This window comes from Antechinus flavipes, chromosome 1 (genome assembly GCF_016432865.1).
Source record: "Antechinus flavipes isolate AdamAnt ecotype Samford, QLD, Australia chromosome 1, AdamAnt_v2, whole genome shotgun sequence".
Lineage (NCBI taxonomy): Eukaryota > Metazoa > Chordata > Mammalia > Dasyuromorphia > Dasyuridae > Antechinus > Antechinus flavipes.
Window position 1 is genome coordinate 364,499,457 of NC_067398.1, and position 17,632 is coordinate 364,517,088.

Here is a 17,632-nt window from a genome sequence, read left to right on the forward strand (position 1 = left end):
TTTATAAGACATATGCATGGATAATATGTGTGTACTCTTAATTTACCCTGTGTATGTTTATTTGTTTATGTGTCAACATAATCTCAATTTATCCTGTGTGTATGTTTGTATGTATGTGTATATACCCATCCATTTATACATTTATAGGATAAATTGAGAGTAAATCAAGAGATAAGACATATGTGTGTGTATGTGTGTACATCCATACATTTACATATACACAGGATAAATTGAGAGTAACTAAGAGGGAAGGCATATATATATCTTTATATGTATGTATATTTGTGTTTAACCACATATTTATATAAACATAGGCTAAATTGAAAGATTAATACATATATATGCACGCAAGATAAATTGAGAGTATACATGCACAATACATATATGTATGCGCACACACACATAGATGCATATATACACACATATAAATGCATAAACACACACACAAAATTTGTATATAGTGGTTTGTATGTTGTTTCTTTCCCATTAGACCATAAACTCCTTGAAAGCAGACTTTGCCTTAGCATTTCCAGTGCACAGTGCTCAGCACATAGCAGACTCTTAATTTGTTGATTAACTTGACATATTTTTCCTGCCCAGTAGAATGTAAGAAGTCCTTGAGGTCTTTTTTTCCCCTTTGTGGGTACATAATATAATTGCTAGCACACAATAGATACTTTAAAAAATTATAGCACAAAATGTATCTCAAGGAGCCACAAAGTAGAATGATCAAAGTGAAGTCTAGGGAGGAAGTTTGTTCTGAAAGTAGTAGGATAAGGAAAGGAAGGGGAGGGAATACAGCTGAAGAAGGAAGGACAGGGAAGACATTTCAGACACAAGGCAATCATTTGTTCAGATGTAGAATTGCTTTTGCTGAAAGCATACTGCTTATTTAATGATTAAGCCAGACCTGTACTTAATAAATGTTTATTGATCAATTGACTGATATAAACAAAAGTCTGGAGAAAAGGGAAATTTTTTTTTTTAAAGGGAAGCACTATTTTGGAGGATTTGAATGACTGTTTATTTTGTTCATTCTGTCCTTGTGTCCCGAGTACCAAAGACTACCATTTAGTGTGACCAAAGTGGAATATATGGAGGGTGGCTACTGAGAGCTCAAATTTTGCCTATCTAACTAGGAGATGGATTTGTGGCATTTCATAGACAACCTGAAAAACAGCATACATCACTAGGTTTATACCACAACTTGTATTTTTGACAGTCTTGATGACATTGTAGATTAAAATTTACATCCTTGGATTTGATATAAACAGATGTAGAGAAGTTTGAAAGAGCTTACAGTACTTAATTCTAACACAATAGCAAAATTCAAATGAAGGCATACTTACCACAGCCATCATGTGTGTTAACGCTATGGCCAGGTAAGCCGTAAACAGAGCTACAAAAGAAATAAAAAACAAGTCTTGGTAAACAGTTATTGTTCAAAGAAAGTGTGGCTGCTTTCTGAAAACCCAACCTTCAATCAGAATTCTTTCTTCTTTGGATTCCCTTCTCATTACATATATGCCTTTTTTTGGTTTTGGTTTTTGATAGAATTTTACAACCTGAAAGGAAAGCAGGAATAATCTATTCTACTTCTCAGATAATGAAATTTTACAGATAATGAAATTTAGGCTTAAAGAAATGAAGTGTTTTATCAATATCTTTTATTCCCACTCCTTCCCTGTTCCCACTGCAAAGCCTCATAAGGTTGTTGTTGTTCAATCCTTTTCAGTCATATCTGACTCTTTGTGACTCCTATTTGGGATTTTCTTGGCAAAGATACTGGAGTGGTTTGCCATTTCCTTTTCTAGCTCATTTTACAGATGAGGAAACTGAGGCAAATAGGGTTAAGTGACTTGCTCAGAGTCACACAGCTAGGTAGTGTCTGACACCAAATTTCAATTCAGGAAGCTGAGTTTTTTCCTATCTATTTTGCCGCTTAGTTGCCCCAGAAAGCCCTACTATCAGCCCTCATTATTATTTATCTAGATTATAATAATAACCTCCCACAGACCTTCTCATTTCCTTTTTTCTTCCTAACAATCCATCTTTTATGCCACCTCCAGACAAATTTTCTTGCACAGAAATCTATTTGCATTATTTCTTGCTTCAATGTTTAAGGAAAGAGAAATCACTTTAGCTAAAGGTATTAGCTAAGGCTTCAAGGAAAAGCTGAGCTAAGCCTTAAAGAAAGAGAAATATTTCAATGCTCAGAGATGAGGAGGAGGTATATTTTAGGCATATGGGATCAGATATTATCTCATCTTTATCTCCTTTTTCATTTCTATTTTACCTAATTTTATAGTTTTTAATTATTAATAACACAGTACAATGTACACCACAATGTTTTTGTTTGTCTTTCATTCTCAAAGAAGACCATGACATCAGGGACGTGATGCCATGATATGCAAATGAACTGGATTTAAGTGAGGAAGGGTTGTGCAAGATCACCTGCCTCACTTTCCCTTCCAGAGTCATGTGGGTCCAGTGGCCAAATATAGATCAGGACAATTGGGAATGGCTCTGGATGCAATGGGAGACCTTGGACTTTTTAAACTAAGATGTTCAACAGGTCTCAGACTGAGTGAAGCAATGCCCAATCAGTGATTAATGGCAGGGATTAAGTCAAAGAATGGACCTAAATCCAAATAAATAAATTTGAGAGGGTAAGACCCTCAGGGTTTTCTGGTCAAAGCAAAAATGACTATTATTTATATTCAAAATGAACCAAACAATGACCACAACACATGTAATTTATGAAAGAGTAAATATACATATAGTTAGGTAGGTGGTGCAATGGACTGAATATGGGGCCTATAATCAGTAACAGGAGTTCAAATCTAGCTTCTGGCACTTACTACCTGTGACCCTGGGTAACTCGCTTAACCCTGTTTGCCTCAATTTCCTCATCTGTAACTGGAAAAGGAAATGCCAAACCATTCAAGTATCTTTGCCAGGAAAATCCCAAATGGGATCATGAAGAGTCAGTCATGAACAACAAATATACGTATTTAAAGGTATATGCTCAAAAATGCTACTCATTGGAATAAATGATGAAGAAAATTTGGAAGACTACTAATCTAATCTAATGTTATAACTCTAATAATATAGGTAAGAAAACTGAGACTCAGAGAGATTTAATAATTTGATTGATTTGATTTGACTTGATTAGTAAGAAGTAACAGATTTGGGATTTTAATTCCAGTTCTTGTGCCTTTAAATCTTCACTGTGACCACATAATCCATATACCCTCCCCACCCCCCCTCAAAAAAAATCAAACTACAAAGAAATGTTGGGAGTTGAAAACAAGATCTCCTGTTTACCAAATTGTTAAAACTATTATGTGGAAGGATTAGACTTGTTTGACTTGGATTCATAAAGCAGAATGGGGAACAATTGGTAACAGAGATGGATTTTGGTTGGTTTACAGAAAAACCTCTCACCAAAAGTGAGAAATAGGCTGCCTAAGGAGATAATGGGAAAGTTTTCAAGAGAAATATGGATAATGCTTGTCAGGGATGCTCTAGAAGGGGTTCCTGCTTAGGCACAGATTGGACTCAATGGCCTCTGAGATCCATTGTTAGGTTGACCTTCTGGGATATTGATCTATAAAATAGGAATAATGCTAATTTATATCATAGAGCTGTTGTGAGGATCAAAGTAACACTGGATTTAAATCCCAAAGTTTGTTACTAGACAACCATAAAAAAAGATACTATTTCTCAACAATCAGATTATTATAATTGTTCTAATTCTTAATTTTCTTATCTGTAAAATTAGGGGGTTGGTATTTAGGCAAGAGTAGTGGATAGAGTGCCAGATTTGGAGTCAAGAAGACTCATCTTCCTGAGTTCAGATATGACCTATCCAGATACATACTAGCTATATGACCTGAGAAAATCACTTAACCTGTTTGCCTCAGTTTCCTCATCTGTAAAATGGGTTCCACTATCCTTGTCAAGAAAACCCAAATGAAATGATAAAGAGCTGGACACAACTGAAATGACTAAACAACAACAAAAATCACAAAAATTATGGAGTTAGATGAGACCAATGGTCTCTGAATATCTTCTAACTCTAAAGAACTATTATCATTAGAAGAGCAATGAGAAACTATACTTAAAGATTCACTCCACTGATTACAGCAGCCCATTTTTACTAAAGTAGAAACAGTTACAGTGTCAGGTGAAGCAGAGAGGATGGTGAATGAGCATACCATGTAGGTTCTTGTAACTGAAGCCCCTAGCTATCAGGCTGCACCTGCTCCTACTTTTATTCTGAATGTACTCACCAACAATTCTACCTTTTTAAAACCATTTGGGAAATGATTTTAGCTGTCTTTGTCAAGAAATTAGGGCAAGGGTCTCTGGATCCCTGAGTCCCTACTATTAATCTTGTTGTAGAAATGAGTCTTTTTGCTCATAATTGATGTCTCATAATTTGGAAGGATGCCAGAATTTAGAGCTCTGCATAGTCCATTTCCCCTCCCCTCATTCCATTGTTCTGAATCTTTTAGATGTTGGGTTTGTGTTCTCATATTTATGGATCTGCATAAAAAAGTTAGGATTATAGTCCTGGTTCATGAGGACTATTTTCTACTTCCCTTTCTTCTCTCTCCCTCTTCTCTCTCTCTCTCTTTCTCTCTCTCTCTCTCTCTCTCTCTCTCTCTCTCTCTCTCTCTCTCTAATATCTTATTTTTCCAAATAAAATAATGATAGTTTTCACCATACATTTCTGCAAAACTTTATATTCTAAATTTTTCTGCATCCCTCCTTTACCTTCCTCCTCCTCAAGATAGTAAGTAATCTGATATAGATTAAATATGTGTAATCCTTTTAAACATATTTCCACAACAATGTCATATTGTATGAGAAAAATCAGACCAAAAGAAAAAAAATTACCACAAGAAAGAAAATAAACAAAAAGTGAATGACATTTTCATTCCCAAGTCTATTGGAATTGCATGAGAAATATATTCTCAAATAGTTTGCATTTATAAAACCATGTTACAACTTTTCTCTTGTACTTGTATTTTCCTTAGATCTTAGCCTTCAGAACAGCAATGCCCCCAAACTCAACAGATCTGCTTCCAGCCATCATAGAGGGGAAAAATCTTTGTGAAGATGAGGCCCACCTTCTTCATCATTACCAACAATTATTGACCAACTGCCACTAAGATATAGAGAGGCACAGAAGCCCTGAGAGTAGTAGTAGTAGTAGTGCTTAGATTGATATTTCAAGTTTCAGTTCAGCCCTGATAGCCAACATCCAAGAAAGCAACTCCTATGGGAAAAGGGCCAGCTATCCCCACCCACTACCCACCAAATGCCACTCACAGGGCTTTTAAGCCAGCCTAACTAGAGCAGTAAGACATCCTGAGGGCAATTCAGGAGGCAGGATGAGAAATAAGTCAATTAACACCATTTTGACCACTATATCCCCTCAGATCCAAATAGGCAAATCTAAGGACTTACAAGCCAAGAACCCTTGTTATAGGGACAATAAATAATGATATTTTCAAGAAAAGCATTAATTTTTGCTTGGCTGTTGCACTTTAAGAACAATAAAACTTTTCCATCTGTCTTACAGCTAAAATCTTCCATATGCATTGTCTCCCCATCTGTCTTTTCTATCTGTATCTCTAGTGCTTAGCACAAAGTAAAACCTTAATAAATGTATTTTTCACTAGTTTTCAGTCATATATGACTCTTAGTGACCCTATTTGGAGTTTTCTTAGCAAATATTCTGGAGTTGTTTGTCACTTTCTTTTTCAGCTCTATGGATGAAGAAACAGAGTCACACAACTACTAAGTATCTGAGGAAGTATTTGAACTCAGGTCTTTCTGACTTCAGATCCAGTAGTCTATTCACTGAATTACCCAGCTGCCCCATAATAAATGTATTATTCATTTTTTATTTCATTCATCCATTTAAGATAGTATAAACATCATTATCCACCTTTTGCAGATAAGGAAGTTGAGATTAGGTGCCTTATTTGAATCCACACAGCTAGTATATAGCAGAGTAGCAATGTGGATTCTAGTCTTTTGATTCCAGTGTTTTTCCCTAATACATGAAGCTGTCCTAATATTTCATCTCACATTGGTCCTTCCTTTTATGAGGCTCCTTTAACAGTGTTTTCCAAACTAGAATAGATTATAATACACTTAGCATTTTCTTGAAAATCAACTAATTCTAGGAGATAGATCAGGCTATCTATTTCATAGATAAGGAATCACAGCCAAAGAATCGAAATGACTTGCACATGATAATATAGTAAGTGAAGTCAGATTGCAGGACCATAGCAATCTTTATTTGGAGATAGAAGGGACTGCAGAGATTGAATTCAACTTCCTAATTTTACAAATAAGGAAACTGAGACCTTAAGACATTAAGTGGCTTACCTATAGTCATCTAGTTAGTAACTTTGTCAGAAGCAGGATCTAAACCCACTTCAGTTAGTATTTCCAAATCCAGGATTCTTTGCTTTTTCAGTGGTGTAATGGACACATTTGAAATTTTGTTGGCATTATTAACATTTTCCTCATAACTTTCTTAATGCTAGATAATCAAATCATATGATCTATGATTACAATCAATGGTTTATCAAGTGATAAATCATGCCCTGATTTTGTAGCATCTGCTGATTTCCAAAGTATAAATGCTTACTATGAACATTTAACAATTTGACTACCTCAAGCTAGTACATACACCAGCATACATCTGATATGAATCTTACTACTGGGTGGTGGAAAAGATGGGGATAGAATAGGAGGACGTGATTTATCCCCAGTATAAGGGAATCCTAGAAATTTATTCTGTTATTTTTGAGCAAAACAGAACAACTAGATCCTTTTTTAAAAGATTGCCACACAATAGATATTTTTAAATATAGACACAATTTCCTAGTTGTTATTTTAAAGTAAAAAATATAACTAACTTAGAAAATTCTTACTGAAAATCAGTTTACTCAACAATGTTTTTCAGGACCAATCTGGGATATACTCTTTTTATACCCCGTGTCTGTCATGATAGCAATTGATCCTAATTAGATGCTATTCTTTGATTATTTTTTAGGATAAACTAGAAGTATTCCCAATAGATCAAGGGTGAAATAAAGTTATCCACTATCACTATTACTATTCAATATTGTATTAGAAATGCTAGCTTTAGCAATAAGAAAAGAAAAAGTAATTGAAGGAATTACGAGGTAATGAGGAAACAAAATGATTATTTTTTAGGGACATTTGTTTTTCTCTCTAGCAAGACTGCAAGTTTCCTGAGGTCAGGAATGAATACAAAGTAGTTTATGAGTTTCAATATATTTGTTTGCTTAGTTAAGAATGACCCTAAAGGCAAACAGGAATCCTGTAATCTGTAGCCAAACTAGATACAGCCAAAAGCCAGATATTTTTCCTAGTTTAGGACAGCTAGAGTCTAGAGTCAGTAATTCCTGAATTCAATCTAACCTCTGGGCAATCATTTCATCCCGTTTGCCTCAATTTCCTCTTCTGCAAAATGAGCTGGAGAAGGAAATAGGAAACTACTCCAGTGTCTTTGCCAAGAAAACCTCAAATGGCGTAATGAAGAGTCAGACTGGACTAAAAACAACTGAACAACAATCCAAGCCTCCAAATGGTTGGAGCTACAGTTCTAAGCCAGGGACCATTTAGAGCCATCTAGGATTTCTGCTGTTGATGGACATTGTCCCTTCCAACAGGCTAATGAGCAAGGATCTCTCTAATACAAACAGATGAAAATCACAACTGTGATAACCTAGATTAATAAAAGCTGCCAAGGCAGCATTTTCACATTTTGCACTGATAAATAAAAATTAATAACTTAATTGTGCCAGTTTGTATGTAAAAATAGACATGGAGCAGATAGCATTTAAGGGATTTTACTTAAGTTATCTGAAGTGACCTTCCCAAAGCAAGGAAAAATTCTATCTTGGTTTTTTGGTTATTTATTTAGTTGCTCAACTTGAAATGGCAAATCATTTTATCACTGTGAAATGGGCACCATGAAACTGGATGCAAAATTTTACTTGCCAAGAATGTGTTTTACCTTAAAGCTTATGTAAACAACCTTTGTTGTATTTCCTACCTATGACACCTTAAAATTATCTCTCCAATTTAGAGCTCTCTCTCTTCTTGATCTTTATACTCTCTCCACTCCAAAAAGTGCCCCTCTTCTCCTTAGGATTTAGATATAACCACCTCCTCCCAGAACTCTTCCCCATTTGATGTTGAATTACAACCTTCCTTTCTAATCTCAAATGTTCTGGTTACTCCATGCTTTTTCATGACATTAGGCATCCATATACACTTTAGCACTATTTCGAGAATTTGTGAGGTGATAGGTATGTATATTACCTAATAATGAGGCTCATAGCATTAGCTAGCATTTATATTATACTTTAAAGTTTGAATAAAAGACTTTGTTGTCTCATCTGATCCTTACAACAATCTTGTACTAATGTTGTGTGTGTGAATATTAATCCTATTTTACTGATGGGAAAATTAGTCTCTCAGAGCTTAAATGACATATAGCTTATACTTCCATTGATGTACACCTTAAGATAATATTTCATTAGTTACTAGTAAAGATATTTGTCACCTGGTAGCCACCCTTTTTGTGATGGAACTCTCAGAACTTATCTTGGCCCTTGGAATATAGCACTCAATCCAATCTCAGGTAGTATTGAGTAGGGTAGGATCTTCAAGAACTCATTGTCCTCTGGCATAGATTTTGAGAATACAGGACTTGTGATTTCTAGCTAAGACTGTAGTAGACAGGATTAAGAGGAGTCAGAATATCCCCAATTCCTCCAAATTTTTATAAAAGTACCAGAAATATAATAATGGTAAAGGGACCAAAGAGAAATGGTTACAAATGCCTTCATCTAGACCAGAATTTTACAAGATTTCAAGAAATCACTAGAGACTCTGACTTAGTAGGTGGAGGGCACAGCAGGACAAAGAGCCAGACTTGAAGTCTTATAGAAGACTTGTTACCAGTGGAAAAGACAACATCTGTTGAAGCTTTTTTAGAGTTATTGCAAAGAATGGGAGGTGAGGTAACTCCTAAGTTCAGAACCAGGCAAAGAAAGAGGCCAGAGAATGAATGGGGATCAAAATTGAGACTGAGCCCAAATCTAGAAATTGCTGCCAAGAATATAGCCTTGTTTTAGCTCTTGAATCCAGGAGCAAAGAGGATCTGCTCACAAACTCAAGAATAATGGAAGGAACAGTATCTGATTTTTATTGATTGTGCAACTATAAAAATGTGACTTGCTTTAGAATATGATTTGTGAGTTGCATGACTGTTTTCTTTGCAAAACTTAATGATATATTTGAGATATAGGTATATAATATAAATGTATATTATTCTTATAAAGATTTTATAGAGATGTAAAAATTGGCATATGGATCAGTAGTTACTGATTTTTTTCTTGATGACTTTTTTTTGGGGATCTAATAACATCTGAGATTTTCCCAAGGATTTGATATATTCCCTTCTTTCAAGAATCTTGAGAATCAATGTCTCAGTGTCTTCACATTTGTGAACAGCTCAGATCTTGCCTGTGTCTATTTACCTGCTTTTACCATCTTTGTTTTCTTTAATTTCATTTCTATATACATTGGAGTTTTGATGTTAGATCCCAACTCCACTGTCATTGAAGAATATATATTGTTATTAAAGTCTTAACTGATCTTATCTATTATGCAAGTTGTTGGTTATTTCTCCTAATGAAATCCTGTAGAGCAATCAGGGAAATCTGGCTTAATTGTCTCATTCCAAATGTGGTATGATGAAAAAGGCACTGACTCTGGAATCAAAGGACCTGAGTTCAACTCCCACCTTATATTTACTATCCATGTGATCACAAGTCACAAGTACTGTAGGCCTCAGTTTCCTTATCTGTAAAATGAGAGGAGTTGGACTAGGTGATTTCTGAGGTCCCTTCCATCTTTACTCTGTGATTCTCTATTGCTTCTTTCAATTTTGATACCATTCATGATCTTCCACCATTTTCTTGCATGCAATTTTGCACCTGAAGCTAAATTTGAAATAAGAGTTGACCAATGATACCATCTTTCTAATTTATTTATTTGTTATTTTGGTTGGCAAGATCAAATGTTTCCTGGTAAGAGTGGTTTCTAGATTCTTTTGGTGTTTTGAAAATTACTTCTATGTTAAAATAAGTTGGTTTCCTTTTTGTAAGATGATGTTTGTTGCTTTTATGCTTCCTGACTTCCTTCTTGAAGAAAGTATTTATTCATGACATATAGGTATGTTTTCCCTGTGGTCTAGCTAGCTTTTGGAGTCTGGATTCTTTTCTCTACTTATCCTATGACATATTCTCCAAAACATTTCCCACTTCCTGTCAAGTATGGAAGTCACCAAATAGAAAGAATATGTTGATTTAATTTGGATGATCTTAACAAGGCAGTTGGGGCAACGAGGTGGTGCCATAATGCATAGAATACCAGATGTAGTACTGCGTGGAGCCAGGAAGACTCATATTCTTGAGTTCAAATCTGGCTTCAGACACATACTAGCTGTGTGACTCTGGGCAAATCACTTATAGCTGTTTGCCTCAGTTTCCTCATCTATAAAATAAGCTGAGAAGGAAATAGCAAACCACTCCAGTATCTTTGCCAAGAAAATCCCATATAGGATTACCCGGAATTGGACACAACTGAAATAGCTGAACCACAACAGTCATTTCCTGTAGGGCAACTAAAATGGAAGTTGAATTTTTCAAAAGGATTTTGTGAGTTGCCAAGATAAAGTTAGTAGAGTAAATGAATTTATAGGATATAAAATTGTTGAGTCACAGAGTATGGTAGAATCCTAGCCTTAATTGGCCAATGATGCTTCCTGAGTTAAGTAGCTCCATTTTTATTCCAATAATATCTGGGTCTTGTCCTGTTACATGGCCAGCTATCATGATAATTAAAGGGAATGCTATTTTACATATACACATATATGGATACACACATATACATATGTGTCTGTCTCTCTGTCTATCTCCTTGTGAACCTTTCATCCATCTTCCAGTTTTTTATTCCAAAGAGATAACCTTCTCAAGTCCTTCTCTATTCATTAAGCATGACCACTCTGCCTTAAACAGCATATCTAAATATAGTATACTATATAGAATATAGGTTTGAGTGGCAGGATCCTTTCTGCCTGTGACTATTGACTCAAGTTAGTGGATGAAATAGTACAGGAACCCAACTATCCTGACACTTAGTATGGTATCAGGAACCCTGAATTTATTACCCTGTGATCAAGTTGCTCAGCTGCTCTTAGATGTTTGTGACTCTGGACAAATCATTTTCCTCATCTCCAAAGTGAGGGATGACCCATTATGACCTGAAATTCTTTCCAGCTTTAGTCTTTAATTTCCTTATTTCCAGAATGACCAAATTAGGCTAGATAATCTCTAAAAACCCCTTTTAGGTCTAAATCTATCACCCTAAGACAGAAATTTTAAACCTGGGCCCATAAAGTTGCTTCTTAAAAAACATTCTTTTTTGGATAATTTTTTCAGCATAACTGGTTTCCTTTGTAGTCAGGCATATTTTATTTTATGCACTTCAAAAACCATTATCCCCGAAGTGTCTATAGACTTCATCAGATTGCCAAAGGAGTCTGTGACATTAAAAACGTTAAGAACATTTGTCCTAAATCTGATGTTTCTAGATCAGTGTCATATAGTTATTTGGTCTTCTCCAACCCATAATTAAACCCAACCCTTTAACCCAACTTCTTTAAATACATACCACAGGCAAGTGATAGGAGATGACTTTGCCAAGTAAGAGCCATGAACATTCCTCCTATTGCAATGCAGGCCAGAGAGCTGTTGAAGCCCCATAATCCAAGGTAGATATTTTCAAATGGAGCTGAAAGAGTCAGTCCTATTACATAAGAGAGATGATGTTACTGTCTGTTTCAATAAGGAACCTGATATCCTGAAAGGAGCTGGAATAGCAGGACATTAATGAGAGTCCCATGTACCATCCACTTCACTCAAGAGACCCATCCCTACTAGAGACAGTGGGAGTACCTGCTATGATCCCCAGTATTGATCCAATCGCTGCATGCAAGCCCATGAGTGGGGAGGAGATGAGAATGGCAAACAGGAAAAGGCCACCAGTCCAAGGATTATCACAGCCGTAGATCTGACCAATTCCCACTGGAATGGCTTTGAGTAACTGTAAAATCAACACCCCCCCAACACACACACACACACACACACACACACAAAAAAAAAAAACACAAGGTTACTATAAATAGCCTCAAGTGAATATTGCTATTAGCTATGGCTATTGAACCAAGTCCCACAGGACAGACGAGACAGAAGGAACCATCTAAGACAGAATTTTAGTTTGACAGTTTGGAAGTTGTGTAATTTAATCAATGTGGGCACTCTTTCCAATGACTCAGCCACCCGCCAAGATAATTTCATGAATTGTTAAGACTGAGAAAATATGACTTTTGCTAATATTAATAATAATTTTTATTATTACAAACTATTACCCACAATTGCCCAAATATCACAAAATCTCAAAAACAATATTTTAATAGATATTGGGAACCCACATGATTAAATTCTCCAAGGTCCATAGAATAAAAAGTTTTCAAATAATAGAGACAATAATCATGTTGGAAGAGGAGGAGGTGCATCTCTTCTCTGAAATCCTGTATACTTATCAATGGTAAACCTACCAAGAATAAACTTCCAAATCTACTATTTTTATTTAACTTAAGAAAAAATCCTATGCTTTAATTGGTATTTTCAATATTTAATTACATTGACTATAAAGAAATAATAATGGCATAGATTCTTGTCCCAAGACTACTTCTGTTTAAATCCTGACAAAAAGAAGGGAATAATAAATATTGCTAAAGACTTGAACTTAATCTAAAATCTCTATAAAATTGGAAGCAATTAATAGTTAAACTGATTCAGTAGGACTATGCTTACAATTCTCTTTTTGACTATAAATATTTGTCTAATGTTTTGGGGCAGCTAGGTGATGTAATGGATAGAGAACCAGGCCTGAAGTTGGGAAGATTTGAGTTCAAATGTGGTCTCAAATACTTCCTAGCTGTGTTATCTTGAGTAGTACATTTAACTCTGTGTGCCTCAGTTTCCTCATCTGTAAAATGAGTTGGAGAAAGAAATGGCAAACCACTCCTATATCCTTGCCAAGAAAACCCCCAATAGGGTCATGGAGAGTTAAATATGTCTCAATAAGCCTTTCTTCATGTCAGTCATCACTGGCAATCAGCACATAATATCCTTAAACACTCAGCTATATATGTATTTCCTGATTACATTTCCTACGTGGATCTAAGCGCCAATTTTTTTTTTTCACAGAACAGGATTCTTAGGAAGGCATAGGGTCTGATTTAATATAATAAAAGTTTATCCTTCACAATAGAACTATTATTGATGGGGACCAAATGATTAATTTTCTTGTGACTATTTTCCTGTTTGTCTTGGTAGTTAAGTGATATATAAACACACGTTAAATTATTTCAAGATGACATGTATATGAACTTCACTAAATCTTTGTGTACTTTTAAACTGTAATAAGTTAAGTCTATAGCTATGACTGAAACAAATTCTTGACATTTAAAAGTAAATTTATATTAGTTGGAAGCAATCTCATTACACAACTATACACAACAAAGTCATATTTCAGATTCCATAACAGGGAGAAAATGGTTACAGTCAAAAGGAAGGTGAACTAGTTGTGTTTTGGAAAACCAGCCTAAATCCAGTTGTGAGAAAGAAATATGACTGACTGAGAAGTAGTATGCTATCGTGGATAGAGCATAGAATTCTGAGTTAATTGGGTTTGAATCTCAAATAAAACACTTATTAATTATATGATGCTGAGTAAGTTACTAAACATGTCTCAGCCTCTGTGTTCTCATTTGAAAAAATAGGAATGATAAGAATACTTTTAGAACCTTTCTCACAGTGTTTTATAAAGTTCTTTACCAATCTATTTACCAGGACTATTCAGGATATTGTAAAAATCTTAATGCAGTTTTAAGTTTTAGTAGCTTAACTTACTTGAATAGGTCAGGATTGATTTATTCCAGTGACACACATTATCTTTTAAAACAGTTTTCTTCTTTTTTTTAAAATTTCATATTAATTTTGACTTTTGATCTAGCTAGGAAATCTTACTGTTTGTCTTTCATTTTCAAAGCAGACCAATGATATCACAGATGATATCTTGACTTGCACATGAATTGGATTTAAATGAGGCAGGGTTGCATAAAGTTGTCAGCTTCACTCTTTGAGTCATCCAAATGCAGTGGCAAGATAAATCAGGACACCTGCTAATGGCCCAGGATGCAGTAAATAACTTTGGCATCTTTGATATCTGATCAGACTCTAATGCTCCACAGCACCTGCTTCAGTTGCCTCCATGGCTGTTGGAACAAATTATTTTCATCCATCCATTCTGCCCAGGGGATGTCTTCCCATACTTGGGGGCAGACATCCCCTAACTCTCTAATGGATTTGAGGCCTTAATCTAGTTTAGACCATCTGCTAAAAGAGGTTTCCTGGGCTGGGTTAATTGCATATACTATAGCTTTTTGGAGTCATAGGTGAGAGTTGGATGACAGGTGGACACCAGAGGTGGATGAGCTGCCCTGATAAGGGCTCAACAAGTCATCACACTTGAATACCACATACATCCTAGTAGAAGCTCTAATAAGATAGATTATACACAAATAGATGATTCAGGAATAACTCTAATATTATTAAAGACTCATTTCCTGTTACTTAAAATACCAACAATACAATTTTTTGTGACTTTTTTTTTCAGTGACCCCTTCCGGGGTCCCACAGTTCTCTCGTCAAAGAAAATATTTATGATATAGAGACATATATTACCATCTTAATTTTACCTACTTTTGCAGTAAAATCACCAAGTATCAAAGTATATGTTAATTTAATTTGGCAGTTCAAATTCTTCATAAAATATTACTTTGACAAAATGAGTAATATGAAAAATGGTTTGCGTGATTGCATCTATTTATATATTTATCTAAAATCTATATCAAATTTTTTTTGTTTTAGAGAGGTGAGAAGGAAGAGATGAAGAGGGAAAAATTGGAACTCAAATTTTAAAAAATTGTCCTTACATGTAATTGGAAAAAAATATATTGTAAAAATTAAAATAAAATTAAATCCTTGGCAACTTGTTTCATAAGCTAAAATTAGTCTCAATGTTTTACAAATTTACTTTAATGATCACTGAACTATGAGATAACCAAATGAACCATTAAATTGTGTTTCTTGTTGTCTTTTTAGCATACAATAAAACTGATTTTTCTAATTCCTTTATTCTTCAGGACATTTTCCTACTTAATGATATCTTAAAATCCTACTGTTAGAGGCCAACTAGTGCATCTCTTTCATTTTAGAGATAAGAAAACAGAAGCCTAGGGAGATTGTGACTTGCCCAACCAAGGTCAAGAAGAGGTTAAGGTAGAACTTGGCTTCCAGCCCAGGTACTTTGACTCCAAATTCAACATTTTTCTTCCTTCCTTTTCCTCCTTTAAGTGAGGATACAAAGGCTGATAGGATTCAGTTGTTGGTCATTGGAGAATGAGCTCACAATCAGAGTACAAAAGCCAAATTAAATTGTACAGATGGTTTAAAAGATATGTGCTTCTAAGCATCCTTTGTCCCTTTACTGTCATTCTGCCTCTCTAAACACAGAAGCAAAAGGGGGTTTCCAGGCCTGAGGGCCCTTTGGTACTCTTCTTTCCAAGGCTGCCAGCATCAGAGAATTCATTATTGCATGGCCAGCTTACTGGTGAAGAGTCTTTATATACTGATCCTTAGAAAGTTAACTCTGTTACTGTACTTTTCTGGCAATATTAATAGTTAGCATTTTTATGTGTGTTAAGGTTTACATGAACCCTTTCTTGATCACTCCCAACCTCAAGAGTAGTACTCATGCCCTTACCAAATTGCCTTTTATTGATTTATCTGTGAACACATTGGCTAGGCTACTTGAAATGATTTCATTTTGTCTTTGTATATCTAGTACCTAACACTGTACCTAGTTGATAGTAAGTGCTTTATGAATATCTGTTGACTTGAATTAACTATTAAAATCCCAAGACAATGATATCAGATTGTTATTGTTTTTTCCTTTGGTATCCCGAGTATCTAAGCATAGAGCTGTACACACAGGAAGCACTGAATGTTTATTGGTCTAAACATCCTATGGTTCTTTAACTAAAATCCAAGCTATTTATTTCATTATTTCAGGGAATTATGATTTTATCCATGTAGGTGGTCTTTCCATCAACACTGATTAACACTCTTTGAGAGATCTTATGGATGAAAAATTTATCACTGTGAGGCAGATGTGATATTGAGCATCTTTGAACTCAATTAGTCTAATCATAGGATCTGTGATTTAGAATTGGAAGGGGCCTTAGAAATGATTTAGCTCAACTCCTTCATATTACAAATGAGAAAACTGAGTCCCTGAGAAGCTTTAACCAAGACTTGACCTAAGTGACTTGGCCAAAGTCCACATAGGTATTAAAAGTCAGAGGTAGAATTTGAATCCAGCCCACCTGACTAAACCCAGTGTACTTTTCCAGATCTGACCATATGACTCCCCTACATCAATCAATTCCATCTGCTTCACATTGCCACTAAATTAAAATAAAAATGTATCTAATTAGCTTTTTAAGATTGAGACAACTTGAACCTAATTTATCTTTATAGCCTTATTGGATATTATTCCCTTTTTTACACTTGTCAATTCAGTAAAACCCTCACGACATCAACTTGCCCAGTCTCATTGTCTTTTCACGGGCTGTCTCCTATCTCTAAAATGCATTTCATACTTATTTCTGGCAGAATGTCTCCTTTCCTTTAAGATATGGCTCAGGCACCATCTTCTGCCTAAAAATCTGTCCAATCTCTGCAACTGCCAGTGCCTTCCCTCTCAAACCACTTTGTATTGAACTGATTATCATAATTATAATACATATATATGCATATGTGTAATAAATACACTTATATACACATATATGCTATATATATTAACTTCATATAATCTATATATCTATCTATGTATGTATTTGTAAGTATTTGCTATCTTTTTCATTCATTTGATTGCAAACTTATTGTGGGCAGAGATTATTTTATTCTTTCTACTTAAATCCCCAGTGTTTGGCACATAATAGGCAACTAATGAGTGCTTATTGACTGATCAATTGGTTGTATTATATTGGCCCCTCGGTGACTGATATGTCACTAGGCTCACAATCTCAGCCCTTACAGGTTGGAAGGACCTTCGAGAGCTCCTGCTTCTGCTGTTATGGCTTTCAATTGCTCAAGATTTTTTTCCATGCTATAAAGGAATGGAGAGCATTTTAAGGAACTTTAAAAGTAAAAAAATTAAGTAGCATAAGAAGTTTACTTATGTTTTATCAACATTACCTTTTATTGACTTATATATGAGTTATAAACATATAAAATATAAAACTGTAAATCTGTAAAAAGTGAAAGAGCAGTCCAGGGGCTCTTATTCCAAGTCTTAGAAAAAAATCTGATAA

General features: G+C 35.0%; 1 protein-coding gene across 3 annotated transcripts in view; it reads right to left on the reverse strand.

Annotated features, from left to right (window-relative positions):
* Positions 1 to 17,632, reverse strand: part of SLC14A1 (solute carrier family 14 member 1 (Kidd blood group)) — a 100,032-nt gene that overhangs the window by 3,895 nt on the left and 78,505 nt on the right. For all 3 annotated transcript variants that reach the window (XM_051969681.1, XM_051969683.1, XM_051969682.1), the window contains 3 exons: positions 12,084 to 12,231; positions 11,800 to 11,934; positions 1,350 to 1,399 (listed from right to left, as the gene is read on the reverse strand). In XM_051969681.1, the coding sequence (XP_051825641.1) occupies positions 1,350 to 1,399; positions 11,800 to 11,934; positions 12,084 to 12,231 (333 nt within the window). The remainder of the gene's footprint in view (positions 1 to 1,349; positions 1,400 to 11,799; positions 11,935 to 12,083; positions 12,232 to 17,632) is intronic.